Source organism: Equus quagga, chromosome 19 (genome assembly GCF_021613505.1).
Source record: "Equus quagga isolate Etosha38 chromosome 19, UCLA_HA_Equagga_1.0, whole genome shotgun sequence".
Classification (NCBI taxonomy): domain Eukaryota; kingdom Metazoa; phylum Chordata; class Mammalia; order Perissodactyla; family Equidae; genus Equus; species Equus quagga.
The window spans coordinates 5327446-5351528 of record NC_060285.1 but is presented as its reverse complement, the minus strand read 5'-3'; the positions used below and the strand labels follow the sequence as shown (position 1 = coordinate 5351528).

At 53.5% G+C, this 24083-nt stretch overlaps 1 protein-coding gene across 1 annotated transcript in view; it reads right to left on the bottom strand.

The window, feature by feature from the left end:
* PHF21B (PHD finger protein 21B) overlaps positions 1-24083 on the bottom strand; it is a 101795-nt gene that overhangs the window by 11265 nt on the left and 66447 nt on the right. Inside the window, exons 3-5 of the mRNA XM_046646033.1 lie at positions 16689-16781; positions 12731-13075; positions 10237-10377 (exon numbers count right to left, since the gene is read on the bottom strand). Of these exons, the coding sequence (XP_046501989.1) occupies positions 10237-10377; positions 12731-13075; positions 16689-16781 (579 nt within the window). The remainder of the gene's footprint in view (positions 1-10236; positions 10378-12730; positions 13076-16688; positions 16782-24083) is intronic.

Sequence of the window (24083 nt, the reverse complement as noted above, 5' to 3'; positions counted from 1 at the left end):
CCTCTCTTCTCAATTTTACTAAGATGAATCTTTTATACATCGGAGCATGAATGTTAAATTCTGTTCCAACATCCTTACTCTGTCTCACTTTTACTCTGTAGTTACATATACATGATGCCCACCCCAGTGCTGGTGACAAAATGGCCCCATTGTCTTTTTTTTTTTTTAAAGATTTTATTTTTTTCCTTTTTCTCCCCAAAGCCCCCCGGTACATAGTTGTATATTCTTCGTTGTGGGTCCTTCTAGTTGTGGCATGTGGGACGCTGTCTCAGCGTGGTTTGATGAGCAGTGCCATGTCCGCGCCCAGGATTCGAACCAACAAAACACTGGGCCGCCTGCAGCGGAGCGCGCGAACTTAACCACTAGGCCACAGGGCCAGCCCCGCTCCTCCCCCCACCCCCATTGTCTCTTGGTTGCCTGGGATCGAGCCACTAGGAGTTTCTCACGAACGGCTCATGGCAGCAAGATTTCTTGAGTTCTTGGCAGATTTAAAACTTTTCTCTGTAGCGGTTCAACTTGAAGGCCAGCGTGTGTGTGCACAGAAAATCCTTGGCTCTTACTTTCTCTCCTTTGGATCTCGTGCTACTGTATTCTGGAGTTGAACGTCGCCGTGGGAAAGTCTGAAGCCAGTCTATTTTCCCTCTCAAGCGACTTGGTTGTTTTTGCCTGGATGCCTACAGGATCCTTTCATTTCTGTTAAAAGGCAGTGACATTACTGGGTTGTGTCGCAATGTGGACCATTCCCCCCTGGTACACATGTCGATTTTCCCAGGCATGCGGTGTGTCCTTTCAATAGGTAAATTCATCTTCTTTTATTTCAGTAATCTTTTCTTTCTTTCTTTCTTTATTTTTTGAGGAAGATTAGCCCTGAGCTAACTGCTGCCAATCCTCCTCTTTTTGCTGAGTAAGACTGGCCCTGAGCTAACATCCGTGCCCATCTTCCTCTACTTTATATGTGGGGTGCCTACCACAGCATGGCTTGCCAAGTGGTGCCATGTCTGCACCCAGGACCCGAACCAGTGAACCCTGGACTGCCAAAGCGGAACGTGCGAACTTAACCGCTGTGCCACCGGGCTAGCCCCTCAGTAAGCTTTTCTTGAATTATATTTAAAAAATAGTGGAGCATCACCACACAATGAAAAGGGGGGTCCATAAAATTCCATCCTGTAAGCTGTACGCTCACATTAACACCAGAACAGTGAAACGACGCAGGCAGCCGCAAGCTGCCAGAAGGCAAATTCTGGGGGTCAATCGATACAGGTCCAGGCTGCAGTTTGGTGCCACCCGGTTTCAATGTCCCCTCTGGGCCCTGTGGCTGCCTGGATGGCGGCAGGGACTCTAGGAATCCCCTGGCACTGGCAGCCATTCCCTGGTCTGATCTGGGAAGACTGGGCTGGGCGGATACTAGGAAGGTGGAGACGATGCTCCTGCCTCCTGGTTCCCCCTCCTCCACTGAGGATAACTTTAGCCCACACTCTTCTGAGGACAGCTAACGGGAGCCGGCTGCCTACCGTGTTTCAGCCAAATCCACGTCATTGCAGGGGTTACAGGACGGCCTGACTGTGTGTTCTGCTCTGTCATCCTGGGACCCTCCTTGACGCCTCCAACTATCCACCTGTTGTACCTTCTTTGCTTGTCTTCTGTGTTGCCTTCTAAAAATATTCAAAGCCTCATTCTATTTTGTTTTGTAGACTTTTCTCACCTCCACTTCCTTTGTCCCTGGCCATGTCTTCTGCTGTGTCTATGGTGCCCCGTGCTCATCCAGTTACATATTTATTTCTGTGATACTTATCTTATTTTTTTCCTGAATAATTCCAGCTCACATTTCATCCTCTCCAGCACTTTGGCCATTAGCCATCTCTTCCCTAAGTCCTTGTGGTTCATTTCCCCCCCTTTTTTTTTTTTTGGTGAGGAAGATTGGCCCTGAGCTAATATCCGTTGCTAATCTTCTCTCTCTTTTTTTTTTCCCCAAAGCCCCAGTACATAGTTGTACACCCTTGTTGTAAGTCATTCTAGTTCCTCCATGTGGGATGCCGTCACAGCATGGATGGATGAGTGGTGTGTAGGTCCGTACCCAGGATCTGAACAGGTGAACCCCAGGCCACCGAAGCAGAGTGTGCAAACTTAACCACTGGGCCACAGGGCTGGCCCCAGTTCATTTCCTTCTCAGTGGTGATTATTTTATTAAGTCTCCTTTCTTTCTTTCTTTTTTTTTGCTGGGAAAGATTTGCCCTGAGCTAACATCTGTTGCCAGTCTTCCTCTTTTTCTTTTTTCCTCCCGAAGCCCCAGTGCGTGGCTGTATATCCTAGCTGTGAGTCCCTTGAGTTCTTCCATGTGAGCCGCCGCCACAGCACGGCAACGGACACACGAATGGTGTGGTTCTGTGACCAGGAAATAAACCTGGGCCGCCAAGGGGTGAGTGCTGAACTTTAACCACTAGGCCACCAGGGCTGGCAGTAAGTTTTCCTTCTTTTAATTCACAGTATGATAGATTTTTTTTCTAGTGAATATTCTTTAACTTATGGTAAAAATGGCTTCTCTTTCCCATGTTTTTCCTTACAGTGGCTTTGTATTGACATTATGCCAGATGCCCCTTTTTGTTAAACATATCGAATAAGCTGAGCTTTCCTGGATCAGCTCTTTGCAGGGGAAGGGGAGAAGGGACCCCCTAGTCTTCCATTGGCAACTCAAAAGCTCCTGCCAGGCGCACTGACTCCATTCTTCAAACTCGGTGCCTCAGTGGGATTCTCTCTGCCCCTCCAACGAGGTCAAGGAGGATTGCGGCACCCTCCCTGCTCCCGGATGCCTTGCAGACTGCAGCTGCCCCTATCCTGAGGGAGCACGTTTTAGCTCGTGCTTTCTGAGACTCGCCAACACCAGACGCTCCCTCTTTCCGCACATTCTCTCTCCATTTTCCCTCATACACAGTCCCAGCTTTTGCCCAATCCAGCCCCGTCTAACCTAAGTCCGGTTCACAGACAGCCCTGTCCTTTTGCACTTGAGGATGGACTTGTGATCCTCAGGACTACGTGCAGCTGCCTCTGCACCGGCAGCTCCTCGGGCCTCGTGGTACTCCCACTCCGGTCCTGCACGGCCAGCTTCCCTCTGATTTCTGTTGCCTCTGACAACACTAACATGCATTTCCCAGTCTCTAGAGTCTCTGGTCTGGTTTGAAATTCACAAAATTAAGTTTTTCATGTTGCCCTGTTTGCAGGGGGTGCAGGGGGAGATTTGGTTTGGAGTCACCGCCCTGTTTGTTCTGGAAGCTCAGCCAAGCCTTTCTGCTCTGCTTCATCTGCTAGTTTCTGACACGTGTGTTCAAAACTCTGCATTTTGTAAAATTAAAAAACAAAACAAAACAAAACAAAAAAAACTCTGCATTTTGTGCATTTGCCAAATCTGCCTTGTAAGTTGGCCATCTATCTATGCATCTTAAAAACTACGTTGTTATGGGGTCTGTTAAATTATCTTGATGGATTTCCTTTACTGTTTACACAACACACCTCCTTCATTCCTGCATTTCAACCTGTCTGCATGCTTTTTATTAAAGTATGGCTCTGACAAGCAATGTACAACTGGATTTTCTTAAGTCTGCGTTTTCCTTTTATCTCTGCTATTTAAGAGCAGGCACTTATTTCACTTGCATTTATTGTGGTTACTGATATATTTAGACTTATTTCCTCCACTTCATTTTCTATTTTCAATTCTCATCCTTTCTTTTTACTTCATTTCCCGGCTTCTTGAAAAAAATGTCCCATGTTCACTTCCTTTCCCTCTGCTGATTTGGAATTTATAGATGGTACTTTATTCTTTTTGGTGATTAGGTTAAAATTTTTTTTTTTTTAATGAAGATTGGCTCTGAGCTAACATCTGTTGCCAATCTTCCTCCCTTTTCTTTTCTCCCCAAAGCCCCAGTACATAGTTGTCCATCCTAGTTGTAGGTCCTTCTAGTTCCTCTATGCGGGACGCCGCCACAGCACGGCTTGATGAGCAGTGCGTGTAGGTCTGCACCCAGGATCCGAACCAGTGAACCCTGGGCCGGCAGAGCAGAATGTGCGAACTTAACCACTATGCCACCGGGCCGGCCCCTAAACATTTCAAGCATATGTTTTTAACAATGTTTTCCTAATGAAGTCTAAAGTTATTCCATATTTCTATCTTTCTCCCCAGCATGACACTGACTCCCTCTAAAATATCACCTCTGACCAACTTGTTACTGTTGCCTAGAATTTCCCTTTTATACCTGTTTCACAAAACAAAACTGGGTATTTTTTTTACAGTCTATACTTGACAAATTTATCTGTCATTTAACAATTTCTGTGCTCAATGTGGTTTCTTTCACCCACAGCCCCTCCCTGGCTTCACCCGTCTTCTTGCTAAAGCACCGTAACTTTTAGAGATGGTTTGTGGGTGATAACACTCTTAGTCCCTCTGTGTCTAAAAATGTCTCGATTTTGCACTTGCTCTTGAGAAACGATGCACCCGGGTATAAAATCCTGAGTTGGCTGTTGCCTTCTCTTAGCGGCCTGCAGAACTGCCCTGCTGTCCTCTGGCGGCTGCTGGAGGCGCATCATTCATCTGTCATTCCTTTGTGGGGAATCTGTGGTTTTGCTCTCATAGTTTTTATGATTTTTTCTAGCCTTCTGGATTTACTTTTATTAATCCTGCCTGATAGACAGAGTCTACTTTCAATCTAAGAACTCACACCAATGCTCTCCAATCCTGGAGAATTTTCAGCTTCTCTTCTTCAGTGACTGCTCCCCGCCCCCTCCCTCCATCCTCCTTGGAGACAAAAGGGGGGGTTTCCTCACGCTCTGTCTGTCTCCTACCTGCTCCTACACCCGTACGGCAGAGACAGACAAGAGATGGGGCAGTCTGACTTCTCTGCACGCCTGCGCTGTATCCATGGTGCCGAATTCCCAAGCACTGATTTTCTCTGTTCATCTTGTCTAGTAAGTTTTTTTATTATTCTAACCAATCACCATGGTTCTCATGACCAGATTTTCAAATACTTTTTATATTCATCTGATCTTCTTTTATTTTAGTGATATTTTTAGTTCATTATTCCTTATTTATTTCAAGTGGATGTTGTTCCTTTTTTTAAACTTCTTTAGAGTATCCTAGACATACTTATTTAAAAGTCGTTGCTAGTGTGTTCCACAAAATTAACTCGTCTTGAATAAATCCAAGCCCTACATGTCGATTTTATTGATTCTCACTCTCAACATCAGACAACTTCATGGGTCTTAGAATTCTGTCTTCAGACTTGTTTTGGGCACAACTTCTTTTTCCCTCTGTTTTGTTTCTCGTTTTCTCTCCCTCCTGCTCACCCTGCCTTTTAGCGAGTTTGCAATCACCTTGGCCTCGTCCCCTGCCGCCGCTGACCCCCGTTCAGCTGTGGCCTCTGGCACAGGGTGGCTCCTGGACAAGCAGAGAAGCCTGGTTCCACTCCTCTCTCACTGAAGAACTTTGGGGACCCACTGTCCCGGGGGAGCTGCCCTCCCTCCTAGTCCCTCGCCGGATTCTGAACCTGGAGCCCAGGCTGGGGCATCAGTCCTGCTCGCTGCCTGTGTTTCTGGGACATGGGAAGCCCAGCTTCATCTTTATGTCTCTTCCTGCCTTTCATCTGTTGCTGCTGTGGGTCTGTGCACAGGGGTGCACCCAGGGACCATCCTGATGGGGGTCGTGCTTTGATGGATGACTTGGTTATTTCTGAATTTTAGAAAGGTCCTTCTAGGTGCAGGGTGAATAGACAGGGAGGAAGCCATCCAGGGGCCGGGAGCCCAGGGCCTGGGGAGAGATGGGGCAGGAATGGGGGCTGTGGCAACAGGGATGGCGTGGAGGGAAGGAGCATCTGTGTGCACAGGTCCCACCCAGAGAGGCGGCCGGGGCCGGGGCTGCAGCCAGTGCTCACACAGGCCTGGAACCCCTGCCCTGGCTGCCCCTCCGAGGGCATGCGCTGACCCGAGGGCGGCCAGCTGGGACAGATGCTACCTGAGGCTGAAATAACGGGTGGCACCAAAAAGACCACAGCTCTGTCCCAAAGACGGCCTGGGCCTCGAGACAGGAAGGAGCAGACAGAGCCTGGGGTCAGGAGCCAGGAGCCCAGGTTCTGTCCGGGCTTAGCGCACAGCCCTGTGACCACGTACATGGCCAGCCTCTCTGAACCTCGGTCTCCTCATCTGTAAACTGAAAACTGTAACTCCTGCCATACTCCACAGAGCCACTGCGAGGACGTGGGGGGCAGGGAGCACAGTCAGCTATGAGGGCTCAGCACAGATGTGGGGTCCCTGCCCCGTGTCCCTGCAGTGCCTTGGGTGGGCACGGCCACTTCCTGTGCCCGAGTGTCAGCTCCCTGCCTACCTCATGGGGCTGCCAGGAGGCTCAGACACCGCCCTGCATGTGAACACCTGTCACAAACTGCAGAACGTCACAGACACGACCAGCCCTGCTACGAACCACAGTCCACCCTGGCACTTCACTCACACGGCAAGAAACCCCGGGCAAACTCCGGCCCAGGCTGCGATGATCTGGGAGCTGCACTGACCGCGGCCACATCTGTTCCAGCCTCAACCTTCTCGCCTGAGTGGCTTTCTTTGGTCCTCGTTTTCTACTTATTTCTATAGTTGTCACTTTGCGGTACGTGCCCCCATAAAAGCTGTCCATCTCCACTGAAACTAGGAGGCACCTGTGGGATTGCAGATAGGCCAAGAATGGGCAGTCAGAGGCCCGGCCAGCCTCAGCTCTCAAGCTCCTGGTATGACCTCGGGTTGGCACATGCCAAAACAGAGGACAAGACCCCAGCTCCGTGGGGGCTGTGAGGGTTCAGCAGGGTAGCCGGACATACGGCGTCTGGCACACGCCTGCTGCAGGGGGCTGGGTGAGGGTGCCAGGACCCCAGCTCTGGGCACGGGTCAGGCGATGTCCTTCAGGAATAAGCAGGGCAGTCTCAGCCAAACAAAAGGAAGCTAGAACAGACCCTTCAGAAAAGGTGCTGACCTTGGTCATAGGAAGAGCGAAACACACCTGAGAGGTGAGCACTGGCTGCTGATATCCAGTCTGATTAAAAAAAAAGGGTTTGTACTGCCTATACACAGCACACTTAAACAGAGAATAAACAAGGAAGCAAGCAGAAGAGAAGATAAACTTAGGAAAATGAGATGCAGCCAGATAAGGTTTGGCTTCACACTACAGGTCAGAGGCCCTACACGATTGCTAGGGGTCAGTCACAGACTTGGCTGTGAGCTCCCTAGCAGCCCAAGCAAAGAGAGAGGCAGCAGCAGTTACACAGTCCCACGGTTTCCTGACTCTCTGGAGTCTCCTGGAAGTGCTGGGGCCCCTGGGGGGCGAGGCCAGGCTGTGGGCCCCTGGGAAGGTGAGGAATGGGGACCCTTTCCCACTGACAGTCATCACTTGCAGGAAGGCCAGGAGCTGTGTGTGGGAAAATCGTGGGAGGAGGGGATCCTGGGATAGCAGTCAGCCCCTCCACGGCTCCCCGAGTCATTCAGCTCTGGCCCCAAACCTCACCCCCTCTCAGCGTGACCCAGGCAGAGGAGGCCAGTGGGGCACCGGACTGAGGGCCTCAGGATCTGGGGCCAGTCTGCATGGGTGTGGCTCCTAGCTCTGACAGTCACTACTTCTGGGCCTCAGCTTCCCCACCTGTACGAAAGGTTAACAGTCCCCAGTGCACAGGCCGCTCACTGTGGGGACTGAATCTGACCACGCTGTGCCCAGGCTGGCCGGCAGCAAACGCTCTTCAGGTCGCTATCCTGGTCTGCAGTTCCTCGCACGCACCTCCTGGGGTCCAAGAGGTAGTGGAATAGTCCTTCCCCCGATGCCCAGAGCCGTCCTGGGCACCGGGAAACCGCTGTCCCCTTCCGCTGCACGTCCTGTGCCGTCCCAGCCCTGCCGGGCGCCCACCAGGCCGGCCCCACAAGGGTTGCAGGAGGCCCCTGGGAGCCCCCAGCCGCTGCCCTGGCTGCCACGTCACAGCCACGCCGACGGGGGTCACAGAGACACCGTCAGAGTTTCTTTACAGAAAACCCACACCCACGACCGGGGCTCCCGACGGGCACATGGGCGGGTCCTGGGGCGGCCACCGCGCCGGCCTCAGTGCTCTTCATTACATCTTCACCAAAAGGTCCACAGGCCGCCACGGCGTCCCGCGTCTGCGCGCACAGTGTTCCCAGCCCTCTTTGAAAAGAAACTTTAATAAGGATTTTTACACCAGGACGTGTTGTCATTGCAAGTTCTATTTCAGTCATTACACGTATTTATGCTAATTATGTCATTAGATGTAATTACACTAATTGTATAAATGCACAATAATTGACTAAGATATACTTTGAGAGAACAAAGAGAATCCACCCAGAAAACCTTCCTGGATGTTAAGGGGGCAGCAAACCCCTCAGAGGACAGAGGGTGCTTGTGGGAGCCTTGGGCTGTGAGCTCACCCCGGGCCTCCCCATGCACACAGTAGGTGCACATACGTTGCCTTGGAATGAAACCTATTCTCTCTGTTGAGACAAAATTGGGCCACAGAGGAGCCTTGGTTCTGTCTCAGCTTCCGTGGGTGGTCAACTCTATGAATCCCCAGCAGATCTTCTGGATGCGTCAAAGGACGATAATCAAGTTACTCTCCTGCTCAAAGATATTCCATGGCTCCCCACTATCCACGGAACAAAGCCCCACACGGCAGCCGGCATCCAGGTCCCCCAGGACGGCTCTGACGTCTATCTAACCCTGTGTCTAGAGATTGTTTTGCAGTCCGAACAGGCCAGCTGACCTTCCTGGGTGTGCCGAGTCCTTTCCCACTCGTACGTGCTCACCCAGGCAGTCCCTCCACCCGGCACGCCATCCCGCCTGCCTCTTGTCCCTCTGTTGACACCCCGCCTGTGCCTCCAGTCCCTCATGATCACGCCCCTCCTCCGCACAGCCTCCCCTGTCCTCCCAGGTGGAGACGCTCTGTCCCTCTCCCTGGATCTCCCAGAGCTCTGAGTCTGGAATTCTCTGATGACACCTGACACTTTTAAACGCAAGTTCAGGTCCCAGTGGCCGTGCCTGTGTCTGCCCATAGCAGTGAGTTTCCCCAGGCCAGGACGACATCTGCGCCATCTCGGCGCCTCCCCTCCGCCGTCAGCACAGAGCCGGGCGTGGAGCAAACTCAAAGATATGCCTGACGAACAAATGAACGGATGGACAGATGACCGACTGACTTCTTTTGAGAAGGGCGGCACTTGGACACAAAGAAGCCTACGGAGCTGCAGGGGCCCAGGGGGCTCTCTGCTGCCTGCCGGGGGCGGGGTGCTCAGGGAAGGCTGCCTGGAGGAGAGGACGTCTGAAGTGAATCTTGTAGGATGGATGAGGGTTCAGTAGGAGGGAAAAGGCCCAGAGGGTTCATTTTGGCCCAGGATGGCCGAGGACGCAAGCAGCAACACAAGGACCGTCACCTGCGGGAACCAAAAGTTCAACATGAAATGGCCTTGAGCCAGCCGCTCCGTCTTATAGCTCCTTCAGTGCAGGTGACGGCGCGTCAGCCACGCGTTGGGCTGGTGCGACAAGAGCTTATTCATCCCTCCTCCTTCACATGGGGGTGGGGGAGGGGGCACTATGTGCAATTTCTGGAAAGTTCTGCAGGCACCTTCAGGAGACACCTGTGTCTCCCAGGCCAGCCTTGGCAGCAGCGGACTTCTAAGGCACTCAGGGTCCTGCTCTGCTGCCTCCGGATGCTTGGGATCAGCCACGACTGCGCGGAGAGGAGGCAGGGCTGCCTTAGAGGCACGCTGCCAGGAGCAGCCCGGGCCCCGGACGGAGGGTCCTGAGGATGGGCAGGGACGGCCGCACCGGGGATGGTGCATAACGGCCAGCAGGGTCCCAGGCACTCTCCCGGGGGCTTGGCTGACACTGATTCATGGAATCCGCCCAACAACGCTGCCAGGAAGGAAGACGCACCACCCCCGTTTTACGGCTCATCGGCCCCCGTCACTCTGCTATCAACTGCCAGCGCCAGGATGCGAATCCAGGCAGTCTGGGTCTAGAATCTGCGCTAACTGCTGCCCCACGCTGCCGCTCAGCGGGCAAATGTGTGAGATGAAACTCTGAGCAAGCCCCCGCCCAGAGCTCCTGCTGCACAGGGTGGCCGTGCCCTGGGCTTATCAGGTGACCCCACGGTGAGGCCCATCCCCACTCCACACACAGCCGTGTCCTGCAGCAGCCCTCAGACCCCGGCGCCCTACCTCGGGGTTCTCCTGGCTTGGGGGCTGGTCTTCCTTCTTCTTTTTGGTGGCCTGAGCTCCCTGAGATGGCTCCTCCGTGGGCGGCTGCGACTCCACCGTGCTCTCAGGCTGCATCTGCACTTGAGGCTGAAGGATGATGACCTGGAAGATGCGGTGGAGGGGTGAGCGGGGCAGGGGATGGAGGGGCCGCCAGGAGGGCCCAGGGTGGGCCAGGCCCGCAGAGTCCGGGGCCAGGGGTGTCCACCCCATGAGGGCACAGGCCTCGAATGGCGGGTCACAGAGGAACGAGGCAGCTTGCCTGATTCTCTAGTCCATGGGTGCCAGCACCCAGGCCACGCTCCTCCTGACAGCCCTGTGCACCGCGAGGACGGTCTGTGCGGATGGGCCTGGTTTAGGAACCAGGAGGGCCTGGGTTCAATCTGGCACTCCCGATTCCCAGCTGTGTGGCCTTGGGGAGGTGCCTTTGCTTCTCTGAGCCTTAGGTGCCTCATCAGTAAAACCTTTGAAACACCTACCTTTAGGCAGGCTGTGAAGATTCGGGCAGCAAGGGCTCAAGGGAGGTTGGTTTCTTTACCCCCAGCTCAAATGCAGGTAAACTGAGGCCGAGAGAGCTCAGACTTGCTCCTTGCCTGAGGTCACTGGGTTAGGCAGCAGAGGGGCTGAGAGCCTCCCTGGGTCTGTGGGGCTGTACTGCCTGGCCTGCCCACTCCCTGCTCTGTCCCTGGGCCCCCAGGCCACCGAGACTGAGGCTCTCAAACCTGGCCTGGGGGCAGGTGGGAGCAAGGAGGTCCTGCCATTACCACTCTAAGGGGCCTGCCAAGCCTGGGGGGCGGGTGAAGGGGGAGGTGGGCTCCAGACCTGCTCAGCATCACCCAGCGCAGCCCCCTGAGCAGGCCCTCACCAGGGTTCAGGGTTGCCATCTGTTGTGATCAAAGGGTCTGAAGCTGACAAGTCTGAGGTCACTTCTGCAGCCCGGCCTCCCCCTGGGCTGGAACCCCCTCCACCTGCGGCTCGGCGATCTTATTTCTTTTGGACAGGGAATGGGGAAAGAATCATTATCTTTCACGGACCTAGGACAAACGAACTTGCCAGGAGCAGCCAGCGAGGGTCTGGCCCAAGCCAGGAATGACCTGAACTTGTCCCCGCCCCCCAAGAACACGTGGGGATATCATGTGAACTTGAGGCTCCCAAGTATGAAGAGGACACGCCCTCCGTCCTTCCGCTGGCTTAAGAGAAAGCTCCTTGTTCTTTGTAGCACAACTTTAAAACCCCAGGTTTCTCTGGGTGGAAAAAAATACCCCCTTTTCATATTCATGGGAAGAAAAACATTAAGATCCCAGCAGAAAAAAAGTGCAAAGAATATCCTCAAAGGAGCCACACAGGACATAGAATTCTTGAAAAGCAGAAGAAAACACTCCAACTTCATAATAACCAAAGGAATTGAACTTTCAACAACGAGCCTCTGTTTGCATCGATTCAATGAACAAAAAGTGTTTAAAATGACAACACCGAGTGCTGATGAGGTTGCAGTGAAACGGGTGCGTTCACCCAGCACACTCCTGCCAAGCAGCCCCCACCCAGGCACGGTCCTGGGGGTGCGGCTCCTCGTGGAGCTTGCCATCCAATCCCGGCCGGCGATAACTCCTTAGGCTGCGAGCCGCCGGGATCTGTCCACGGGTGGGAGGGCCCGAGAGCATAATTCTCCCAGGAATACGCCGTGTGCAATAACAGGGGGTTGCATGAAAGTGGAGGACTAACATTCAGGCTGGGGAGCAGAAGGGACGCTGGCATACAGAAGAGCGGGGCGGCCTGGCGGACCCTGAATTGGGAACAGGGGGAAAGAGGCCAAAGCGGGGGGAGGGCACCTTCTCCGCAGTCCAACGGCCTCTGACAGCACGATAGCCAAGCAGCTCGGGGGGCAGCCGGGTGAGGACCTCAGTTTTAGTTTTAAATTGTGGCAAGAAATCATAGATTTTCTACTCGGGCACCTGGGGTCCAAAAAAGGCCTCAGCTACTGAACTCCAGCAGCAAAGCCCCATCATCAGTCCTGGGCTCTCCCAGCCATCCACCCGGCAGCCACCCAGGTCACCAGCTAATTAATTATCCCAACGAATGAAGTCATTCATTCACTGACCAGTCATTCCTTTCCCACTGGTATTAATCCATTCAGCCCCAAATTCTTTCAATCACATATTCCTTCATTTTCCCCGCCTTGTTCCTGCAGGATCCCTTTCCGTAATCACTCACTCATATTGCCGTTCTTTCTAGCCTTGATTCAGTCACTCAGTCACTCATTGGCATCCCCCAGTCACTCTGCACAGCTTCATTCACTTGATCACTCATTCGTGCACCCTTCACTCACTCCCCCGTTCATACCCCATCCGTTCACTTGGGCACTCAGTCATCCCGCCATCCAGTCGTTCCTCCTGCCCGGGCCCCACCCACCCGGCCCCTCTTGGACACCTGCCTCCCCTGTCTGCAGGGCCACCCTCACCTTGTTGTCGGCACTGATGAGGAGGGGCTGGACTTTGATGCTGTCGCTGACCACGGACACGGCGGTGCTGGGGGCCATGGCGGCGGCATTGCTGGGGGCGGTGGAGATGATGGCGTAGGCCACGCCAGCACTGCTCAGAGGAGAGGTGACGGCGGCGGACTCGGCGAGGGGCTGGCTGCCGGGTGTTGGCACATGGCTCACGGTGTTGTTGGCAGTGGGGAGGGCTGGGCTGGGGTTCTTGATACTGACCACGGTGGCCTTCTGGAATGTTGGGGGCTGCTTAGGTGGCCGGTCCCGGCCCGGGGTGACGGGGAGGCTGTCTGGAATCAGAGTCTTTGGCCTAACCTGGGGACGAAGGGACAGTTGCGTGGTCAGACGGACACAGAGGCAGGGTGATGAGCAAAGCCAGCACTGGGAAGGACAGGACCTGGCTCAGAAACCTCCCACATTAGAGGGGAGGGGGCAGCAGTGGAGAGGTGATGGGACCCACCAAGGCCGCCTGCATCCGGGGCTTGCACTGACTGGCCAGGGGGCTCAGGAGGAGCCAGTCTGGGTCCCAGTCCCTCCCAGCCCAACTCAGATAAAATGGTGAAGAACAAAGGAGGAGAGCATGGGAAAGCAGACGTGGACGAGTCAGAGGGAGGGCAGGCGCCACAGGACTGCATTCGCATCCAGTCGCAAAGCGGGGCAGCTCTCGACATCAGGTGTCTGCAGAACTGCCCTTGGGGTGATGACTGGGGGGTCCGTGGGGGCTCCTGGGCCTGCTCAGTCTGCTTCTTGATCTGGGTGGGGTGCCGCTGTATCCCCTGGGAAAGCCATCGAGCTGCGCTTGGGACGTCACACTCTAAGAAGTCCATGTACCGCGAGAGAGCACAGAGCGTGCGCGGCATCCACGTGGTTCAGGCCAGGGCTCTGCGCGGTTTGTTGGGGCCCATCCCGCCCCCTCCAGGCGCTGTGTGGTTTCCGGCATGCACCTCATCTGTGCACTGGGGGCGATGGGACCCAGCCAGGTTGCAGCAGGGGAGAAAATGCACCAAGTGCCAGGTGTGTGCCGACTGTCGGTGGCCCAGCACACCACGACCTTAAGTGAGCCTCCCACAGACCCCGTGGGACCCGCGCTCACATCACCTTCTCGGAGATGAGACAGAGCTGGGAGAAGGGAGACGACTCGCCCTGCCTTCTGGGAGCCCCTGTGGCTGCAGTGCGGAGCAGGCATGTCGGCCCGTCCCACAGATGAGCAGACCACAGCATGAAGAGGGAGGGATGTACTGAGAACGACAGTGCTACAGGCGTTACTCCTCCCAGGGCGGCGGGACATGCACCTGGGACTTCCACAGGCTGCCTGGTGCTCGTGCAGGCTGGCGGGGTGCTGCGTTGGCCCCAGGCATTACCCCACCTGTCTCCCCTGTCCCTTCGCCACTGACCCAAGTGGAGGGAGAGGCCTCGGGCAGTTCCCGCAGGGTTCCTGACCTGGGCAGGTCACTGCAGTGCGGCGTGCCCCTCATCAGGCAGGCACCGTGTCCATAGTAGGCTCCTCGCCAGGGCCTGCCATGGGGCTGGTGCTAATTCTGCTGGCCTTCCCTTCCCCTGCCACGGGGGACCTCAGCAAAGTGAGCCTGCCTTCTAAGCACAGAAATGACTTCCCCACCATCAGGGGACTCATGGAGGCCGGAGCTGAGGACCTCGCGCCTGCCCTGGTCAGCCTGGGATAGGACCATCCTGACCCACTCTGTCCCTGGCACCAGTGGACAGTCGCAGAGACCAACACAAACACCAATACTGAATATGAAAAGTGGCAGAAAGAATCCTTCCTCTGGTCCTTCTGCGACGGTCCCCAGCCCAGGATGTGCTGCTCTCTGCTTCTGAGGAGGACCAGCCGGGGCAGACGGGTGAGCGGTGGTCACAAGGACCCCAGCTGTGATCTCCGGCTCCCGTCGGCAGTGGGGGGGCTGTTGCACCCTCTGTCAGTACCTCCTAGTCATTCGGGGTTTGCCCATGCGCTGTGGTTCACGCTGGCCGGCTAACACTACACAATCGGGACTCCGAATATGGCTGAGCGGGGTGCAGACCACAGGGGCCGGACTCTGAACAGAAGCTCAGCCAGCGGCTCAGGGTTTGGCCGAAACCTGTGGGCCTCCAACCAGGGAAAACACATTCGGGGGACCCCAGAGCTCATGACATTCCAGCTGGTGCCACTTGGAGGTGTGTGCAGATCCAGGCCCCGCGCCCCTCCTGCAGGAGCTCCAGGGGCCCTCCCCACCCGGTTGGTCCCCTCCACACGCTGCCTATTCTGCTCCCCATGAGGCTCCCTGCACCAACGGCAGCAGTCACAGCTGGACCAGGTGAGCACTGGCCACCTTCTGGCCTGAGTGGACCCACCTGGAGGCCACCAAGTCAATGTCGGGTCCAGATGTTTGCTGGGAGGGGGACAGCAAGGGCAAAACATGGAGACACAAGCCCCAGAGCAGCAAGGTGAGAGGAGGAGGTTGGGGGGAGGTGCAGAGGCCGACGATGAGTGACTCTGTAAATGCAGCACACGCCTGAGTGTGTGCGTGCGTGTGCACGTGGTGGGGTGGAGACACGGGTGGGGCCTCGGACTTTCACAAGTGAGGGGTGCACGTGGGAGTGAGAAATCCTAGGAACACAGCACCAACCCTGATCAGAAGCCCCAATCCGACCCTCCCTTGCTCAAAGCCTTCCATAGCTCCCCACTACCTTCAGGTCCCTGACAGGCAAAGCCCAACTCTGGGGCCTGATATCCGAGGCCCCCGAAAGGCCCCTGTTGACATCTCCTCCTCTGCCTGCTCCACCCTCCCCCCACAGTGCCACGAGGACTGCAGTTCTGGCCTCCCCACGGCCCCTGCCTCCATTTCTCACCCCAGTGCCTTGTGCTTGACGGTCCCTCTCCTGGGGGCTCATTCCCTGGGCCTGCCTCCCCCTCGGCCTGCCACGACCTCCCACCCTCTGAGGTCTGCTTCAAGCACCGCCTCCTCCAGGAAGTCCTCCCTGACCTCCAGGTGGCCTATGGGCCTCCTCAGGGTTCCTATCGCCCCTGTGTATCCTTCTGACTCAGCCCAGTAACCTTGGGTTCAAAGCACCTGTTTCCTTGTCTGCCCCCACCCCCACCCCAGACTCTGAGCCTCTTAGGAGCAGGACCCTGTCAGATTCAGCACAGGTGAGCCCTTGGCGAACGCTGCCCCAAGAACGAGAGGTTCCCAGAGCAGCCACCCCTCTGTGTCCTGGAGCTGGAGGCATCTGTCTAGCCCTGCAGCCTCAGGACAGGCGGGATGTACACAGCAGGCGCTCAACAAAGCTGAGCATTGGTTAGGAACTGGCAGGTGTTTGCTCCATCCCAGGCAAGGCTAGAAGGGCTTTGTGCCACCTGGTTCAGTGCTCACGGTGCTGGGGAGCCACTCGCACCAGCCTGTCTGCAGGACAGATTCAGCCCGGGAAGGTGAGCGCCCAGGTAACTCGTCCAAGTGTGGCGCCCATTCACAGGCCTGGACGGGACCGGGACACGAGGCCAGCATCCGCTCCGCCTCCCGAAAGGCAGCCTCTTGTCCAGAGTTTCTCACACTTTTCTGACGGTGACCCATAGTTTAAAATCTGCATTACCTCATGACCCAGTCCAGAGCCAGGTTACCCAAGATGCAACGCTAACGATGCGTCTTGCTGTTTTCTGTCCTATTCTAGTCCAGCCAAGCTTATTCCACTAAAAGAATCCTGGTCATGACCCACAGTTTAGTGGGTCACGCAGCTCCTCACCGTGCAGGTCGCTGGGTCTGGTCCACACAGCTGCTCTGAAGGACGGGCAGAGCATGCAGGGGAGGGGGGGCTCCCAGAGTGTGCGGGTCCCACCAGCTCAGTGCTCACCTCAAACCTCAGAGCTGAGGGGCCGGGGACAGGGACCACGGGGATGGACGGACAGTCACCCCGGGGCCGCCCGCAGGCTGCTTACCTGAGGTAGCTCTGCCGCTCCTTGCCCGGCCAACCTCTGCAAGGAGCTGACCTGAGGACCCGTGACAGGCACTGCAGTGATGGTTCCCAAAGCCTGCAAGACAGAGCGGGTGGCACTGAGACAGCACACAGCACTGAGACGGCACACAGCACTGAGATGGCACACAGCACTGAGATGGGACACAGCGATGAGACGGCACACGGCACTGAGACGGCACACGGCACTGAGACGGCACACGGCACTGAGATGGCACATAGCACTGAGACGGCACACGGCACTGAGACGGGACACAGCGATGAGATGGGACATGGTGCTGAGAGGCACGCGGCGCCCCCAGCCTGGCCGAGCAGGGGTACCTTTTAGACAGCAAACTCTGCTCTTCCCTCTCTTTATCATGAGTCTTTTAATGATGAAAATAATATATACTCATGCAAGAAACTTTGGAAGCTAGAGAAAGAAAAAGAAAGGCATTGCCTGGAAAATAATTACCCTTTGCTGCACATTAGCTTCCTTTTTAAAAGTAAGTTTTTTATGTAGCATAGGTGGAATTTTGTAACCTGTTTTTCTACTTTTGCTTAAGGATCTGTGCAGATTTTCCAATGTTGCCACAATCTTCCTAAATCACTCCTGGAAGGGCTGCAGAGTCTTCCATCAGCAGACACAATGGCATTTCCTTAGCCCATCCCCTCTCCTTAGAAATTTGGGTTCTATTCCTGTCCTTTTCCGATTAATAAATAATGCTGCAATAAACGTCTTGGTGGATAAAGTAATTTCCACAAGACAAAGTATTTCCGTGGGAGAGAGCGTAAAAAACAGGGATTAATGGGCAGGAATTTTAAAAGATCAGCATACCTTTGGCCCTTGATATGTGTCCCCACTGTGCCCTCAGGAGGGGCAGTGACCAGGACACACCCTGACACAACCCCAAATTCCCGCTCCCCAATTCAGGGCTCTCTCCAATGCACGATGGCATGGCCGCACCAGGGGCAAGGTGGGTATTTAGGGTGTGGAGATGGGAGATGACACCCTCCCAGGGTCTTTAGGGCTCCACAAATGCATATGCGAGATGTGTTGTGGGGAGCCCGCCTGCCTAAGGTCTCATTCTGTGGGAATCACCACTACCTACAGCTGACGAAGGGGCAGTACTATCCAGCCACGTTTGTACCCCCTGAGCCCGCCTGATGGGCAGAGGCACCCCTCACTCAGACCCAGGCAGACCATCAGTGGCCAGCCATCAGCAAGGCTCTCTCTTGAACTTAGATGCAGAAATTCTTAACAAAGTGTTAGCAAATCAATCCCAACAATGATAAAAAGGATAATACAACAGGAGCAAGCTGAATTTATGCCAGGAATGCAAGGTCACCTCACCATCTGAATATCAGTCAGAAAAAGTCCAATATGGTTATCTCAGTCGACACAGAGAAAGCATTGAGCAAAATTCAACATCTGTTCACAACAAAACTCTCAGCCAAACTAGGAACAGAAAGCAACTTCCTCAACCTGACAAAAGGCATCTATAAAAAAACAACAGCTGGCATCATACTTCATGGTGAAAGACTGCGCGCCTTCCCCAAGATCAGGAATGAGGCAGCCATGCTCCCTCTCGCCACTCTTATTCAGCACTGGACTAGAAGTCCTAGTCAGTGCAATAAGGCAAGAAAAAGAAATAAAGAGCCTCCAGATTAGAAAGAAGAAATAAAAGTGTCTTTATTTGCAGTATCATCTACATAGAAAATCTTATGGAATCTACAAAAAAAAACCCCGTTAGAACTAATAAAAGAGGTCAGCAAGGTTGCAGGATACAAGGTCAATATACAAAAAGCAATTGTATTTCTATACACTAGCTGCCAACATTCAGAAATGTAAAAAATGTTTAAATGCCATTTGCAAAAGCATCAAGAAATAAGGAACACTTAGGGATAAATGTGACAACAGCTGTCTAAAACTGGCACACTGAAGACTTCCATACAGTGCTGTGAGAAATTCAGAAACACCTGTGCAAACAGAGAGACATACTGTAACCATGCGTCAGAAGGCTCAGGACTGTTCAATGTCAGTTCTCCCCAAATCCATCTACAGATTCAATACAATCACAATCAAAATCTCAGCAGGCTAACCAAAACCAAAAGTGACAAATGTTGGAGAGGCTGTGGAGAAAAAGGAACCCTCATACACTGCTGGTGGGAGTGCAAACTGGTGCAGCCACTATGGAAAACAGTATGGAGATTCCTCAAAAAATTAAAAATAGAACGACCATATGACCCAGTCATCCCACTACTGGGTATCTATCCAAGGAGCTTGAAGTCAGCAATTCCAAAAGTCCTGTGCACCCCAATGTTCACTGCAGCATTATTTACAGTAGCCAAGACAGGGAAGCAACCTAAGTGCCCATCAACAGATGATTGGATAAAGAAGATATGGTGTATATATAATGGAATACTACTCAGCCATAAAAAAGGATAAAACCGTCCCATTCACAACAACATGGATGGACCTTGAGGGAATTACGTTAAGTGAAATAATAAGCCAGACAGAGGAGGATGATCTCTGTATGACTCCACTCATATGAGGAATTTAAACTTGTAGACAAAGAGAACAGATTAGTGGCTACCATAGGAAAGGGGGGGTGGGCAGTGGGCACAAAGGGTAAAGGCGTGCACCTGCAACACGACTGACAAACAATAATGCACAACTGAAATTTCACAAGATTGCAAACTATCATAAACTCAATAAAAATTAACTTAGAAAAAATCTCAGGGGCCGGCCCGGTGGCACAGCAGTTAAGTGCGCATGTTCTGCTTCGGCGGCCTGGGGTTCGCCTGTTTGGATCCCGGGTGCAGACATGGCACCGCTTGGCAAAAGCCATGCTGTGGTAGGCATCCCACATATAAAGTAGAGGAAGATGGGCACAGATGTTAGCTCAGGGCCAGTCTTCCTCAGCAAAAAGAGGAGGATTGGCAGCAGATGTTAGCTCAGGGCTAACCTTCCTCAAAAAAAAAAAAAAAATCTCAGCAGGCTTTTTTGGGTAGAAATTGACAAGGTGATTTTAAAATGCATATGGAAATGCAAAGGACCCAGAATAGCCAAAACAACTCTGAAACAAAGAAAAACAGTAGCAAACAAAGAGGAAAGACTTACACTCTCCAACGTCAAGACCTATTATAAAGCCATAGTACAAGACTGTTCCAGAGGAGTTAAGTTATACAAACAGGTCAATGGAACCGAACAGAGTCCAAAAATAGACTCATATGTATACGGTCAACTGATTTTCCACAAAGGTTGTATAGGCAGTTAATTTAGTGGAGAAAGGATAATCATTTCACAAATAGTGTTGGAGCAAGTAGATATCTATATATTAAAAACAAAAAATAACTTCAATCCATACTTTGCACCACATTAAAAAAAAAAAAAAAAAACCCAAAACGGATCACAGACCTAAATGTAAAACCTGGAACTATAAAACTTCTAGAAGAAAATACAGAAGAAAATCTTTGGGATTTTGGGTTAGGCCAAGATTCTTAGATACAATACCAAAAGGACAATCCATATAAGAACAAAGGAATAAGCTGGACTTCAAAAAAATTAAAAACTCCAAGAGTTGGAAAAACAGTGTTAAAAGAATGAAAAAGAAGCTAGAGGCTGGGAAAAAATACAGACAAACCACTTATCTGATAAAAGGACTTGTATTAAGAATGTATAAAAGAACTCTCAAAACCTGATGATCAGAAAACAAACCAATGAAAAATGAGTAAAAGACTTGCACAGACACTTCACTAAAGAAGACATGTTGACGGCAAATGAGCAAATGAAAAGACATTAACTATCACCAGTTACTGGGGAAATGCAAACGCAAACCTCAGGAAGATGCTACCGCACCGCCACCCAGACGGCTGACATGGGGACTGATGGAATCGAGAGCTGGAGGGGCGGCGAGCGGCTCATCCGCTCCTCTTGGGAACATAAATGGGGCAATGACACGGGAAGAGAGTTTGGCAGTTTCTTAATAAGTTAAACACACATTTGCTGCTACGGACTGAACGTTGTGTCTCCCCCAATCCATATATTGAAACTCCAACCCCCATGGGGATGGTATTTGGAGGTGGGGCCTGTGGGAGGTATGAGGCTGTGAGGGTGGAGCCCTCGCGATGGGATTAATGCCCTTATAGGAAGAGACTGAGGACTTGCTTCCTCTCTCTCCGCCATGTGAGGAAACAGCGAGAAGGCACCTGCTATGGTCTGAATGTTCACGTCCTCCCAAAATCCACTTGTTGGAATCCTAACGCTCAATGTGAGGTGTTAGGAGGTGGGGCCTCTGGCAGGAGCTCGAGTCACGAGGGTAGAGCCCTTATGAAATGAATGGGGTTAGTGCCCTATAAAGAGGCTCTGGAGAGATTCCCAGCCCCGTGCCCCATGTCAGGACACAGCGAGAAGTCTGCAACTGGAAGAGAGTCCTCACCTGACCACACTGGCGCCCTGATCTTGGACTTTCCGGCCTCCAGAACTGCGAGAAATAAACGTCTGTTGTGGAAGCCAGCTACTCTGTGGTATTTTTAGTTGTAGCAGCCCAAACTAAGACATTTCACACGATCCAGCCATTCCACTCCTGGCCGTTACTCAAGAGACATGAAAGCAGACGTCCACGCAGAGACTCGTGGAGGAATGCGCACAGCAGCTCCACAGCCACAGCCCCAAACAGAAACAGCCCAAATGCTCCTCGACAGGCGCACGGATGAACAAACCGCTACATCCACCCAATGGAATATTACTTGGCAATGAAAAGGAACGAGAGATTGATATACAGGACAACAGGGATGAATCTCAAAATGATTCTGCTGAATGAAAGGAGCCAGACAAAAATGAAAACATATTTTATAATGTCATTTATATAAAATCCCAGAAAATGCAAACTAATTTAAAGGGGCAGAAAACAGATGGGAGGTTGTGTGGGGCTTGGGGGATGGGCGGAAGGGAGCACAAGAGGCACTGGGAAACTTCTGAGGGTGAAGGATGTGTTCAGTCTCGATTCCGGCGATGGCTTCCCAGGTGTAGACATACGTCAAACTTGCCAGACTGCACACTTTAAACATGTGCAGTTTACTGTTATCGTCCTTCAACAAAGCTGCCAAAAATAAACTCCCTCTCTCTCGCTCCCTCATTTTATGTCTCTCCGCCACCAGAATGAGCACCATCCATCCCCAGATGATCCAGCCGAGGGTCTCAGGCCCCCAGACTAGAGCTGCTTCTGTTTGGGATGGGATGTTCCACCCTCCTCCGAACCTGCCACCTGCCCCATGTGACAAAACTCCGAGGCTCACATCCTTCAGCCAGCTGCCTGTCTCTCTGCTGGAGCCAAATTATCCACATTAAACTGGATATGCGCTGTGGACAGTGTCGGAACAGAGCCTTAAATGGAATGCAGAAAGCATCAAAAGCAGACGCGGTCACTTCAGGAAGCGGCTCCATCCACAAGGCTGTCTCACGCCCCCTCCAGCACAGCCTGGTGAGCGTCGCTGAAACAACATCCCGAGCACTGCCCAAGGCTCGTATTTTAAAAGATTCTGCCCCGCCTTCCGCAAAGGGACGAGTGTAGAATGCTCTGCCCTCCCCCATCCCTGGGTCTGCTGGCACGTCAGTGTCACCTGTGGAGCTTGTCAACTGTCCCTGGGTCCCAGCCCAGAGCTGCACAGGCGGGAGGCAGGCACAAAGTGGCCATTTGATTAACAAGCTTCCAGGGGATTCTGCCAACCTGGGGACGGCAGGCCAAGAGGAAGCCGGCCGTCCCTCGAGCAGTGAAAGGCCCATGTGGGCACTTCACTCCATCCAGGTGAAGCCATGTGGTCTGTTGGCAGCAGGGGTTCCTGAATGGGTGGGGGGCTGGCCAGAAGACCCTAGGGCCCCAGAGCCGCTAGAACAAATACACGCCCAGGACCTAGAGGAGCCAGAGAACAAGCATGAACCTGCCTTCCCTGGGGATCCCCTTCTGGCTAAGATGCCCCAAACGAGCCCTCGAGACAAGGAGCGCGTGTGCTGTCTGCACATTCGTCCAGTCCGCGTGCCTCTCTGAGTCCTCTGTGTGGGTCTCTGTGTGGAAAGGTGTGAGGGCTGCTGGGTGTCCATTTCTGGGTGTGGTCTGAGCCCCAGCTCTCCGTTCCTCTGGGCACCCACTCTGGTGCGTGTGTCTCTGTGGGCTCCCACACGGATTCTTCTCTGGGTGCTTCTTACGCTCTGTGTCCGTGTGTCTTGCAGGTGCCAGCTTCTGTGGTTCCAAGACTTCATTCCCGGTCGGTCCTCGGCCCTCTCTTCTGACTTGGGACACGGGTGAGGTCTGTCCGTGAGCCTTAGAAATTCACAATCAGGGAGAGGAGGGGAGGGGGCCGAGAGAGGGAGGGACGGATGGAAGCTGCTGGAAAGGCAGGGCCCCCGAGGTGAGGATGCGGGAAAAGACAGGTAACTCTTCAGACCCTCAGCTACCAAGAAAGAAACACGATCGCCACGGTGAAAACACCGAACACCCACCGGAGGTTCACCGAACAGCATTCACCTGCCGACTCAGGGACTAAGATACCGCCTGACTCCAACCGACCCGACGGCTGGCTTACTACCCATCCCTGGACTCAGGGTGCCTGACGGCTCTTCCAGGAGCACCTTACAGTGTGTGGGGTGCCCTCTGTGCCAGGAGTTTGGGGACGAGTTTGCTACAAACAAGGCTGCCAGCAGGGTCGCCGCCCCCCCCGCTTCCGGAACGGTGGTTTCCTCCCAGAACCCCGAAGGCACCTGCCACCCACTGCCCCTTCTCCGTCTGTGCCCTCCCAGCGCTGCCTCCGTGCCTCTCCTCGCTCCAAGGCCTGCTCCCGGAGCGCATCTCCCGCGTCCTTACAAACCTTTAATGAACAAGCAGAGGAGACACTGCACTCGGGCGGGGCTGACCTTTCTGCTCCGTGTCGGGATTTATCGATAGCAGCAGAAGTGATCATCTCACAGGCTACTTCACGAACGACACGATAGTTTCCAGCTGTTGTCAAGATAAATGAGCTCCTTACGACTACATTTACAGCTCTAAGCATTTTAATAGGGAAAAAAGGGCCATACAAGTCAAAGATAACTTCAAGTTTTTCCTGCATCGGCGGAGGCCCTGGGGCAGCCTGGGAAACCTCGGAGAAGCTCGGGCACGGCCGGGCAGGGGAGGTGCCGAGCAGACAGGTGTCGGTGATGACTGCACAGGTGGCAGGGACAGCCTGGGCTTGGGGTTGGGCTCAAATTCCAGCTCTGACACCAGCTGCAGGTGGCCCCTCTGCTCCCAGCCGGTCTCCTCACCTGCTGGTACCAGGGAGACCTCCTGCTGCATGGGGCACGTGGGGGTGAAGGGGGTGGGCACAGTGTCCGGGGCACCTAAGA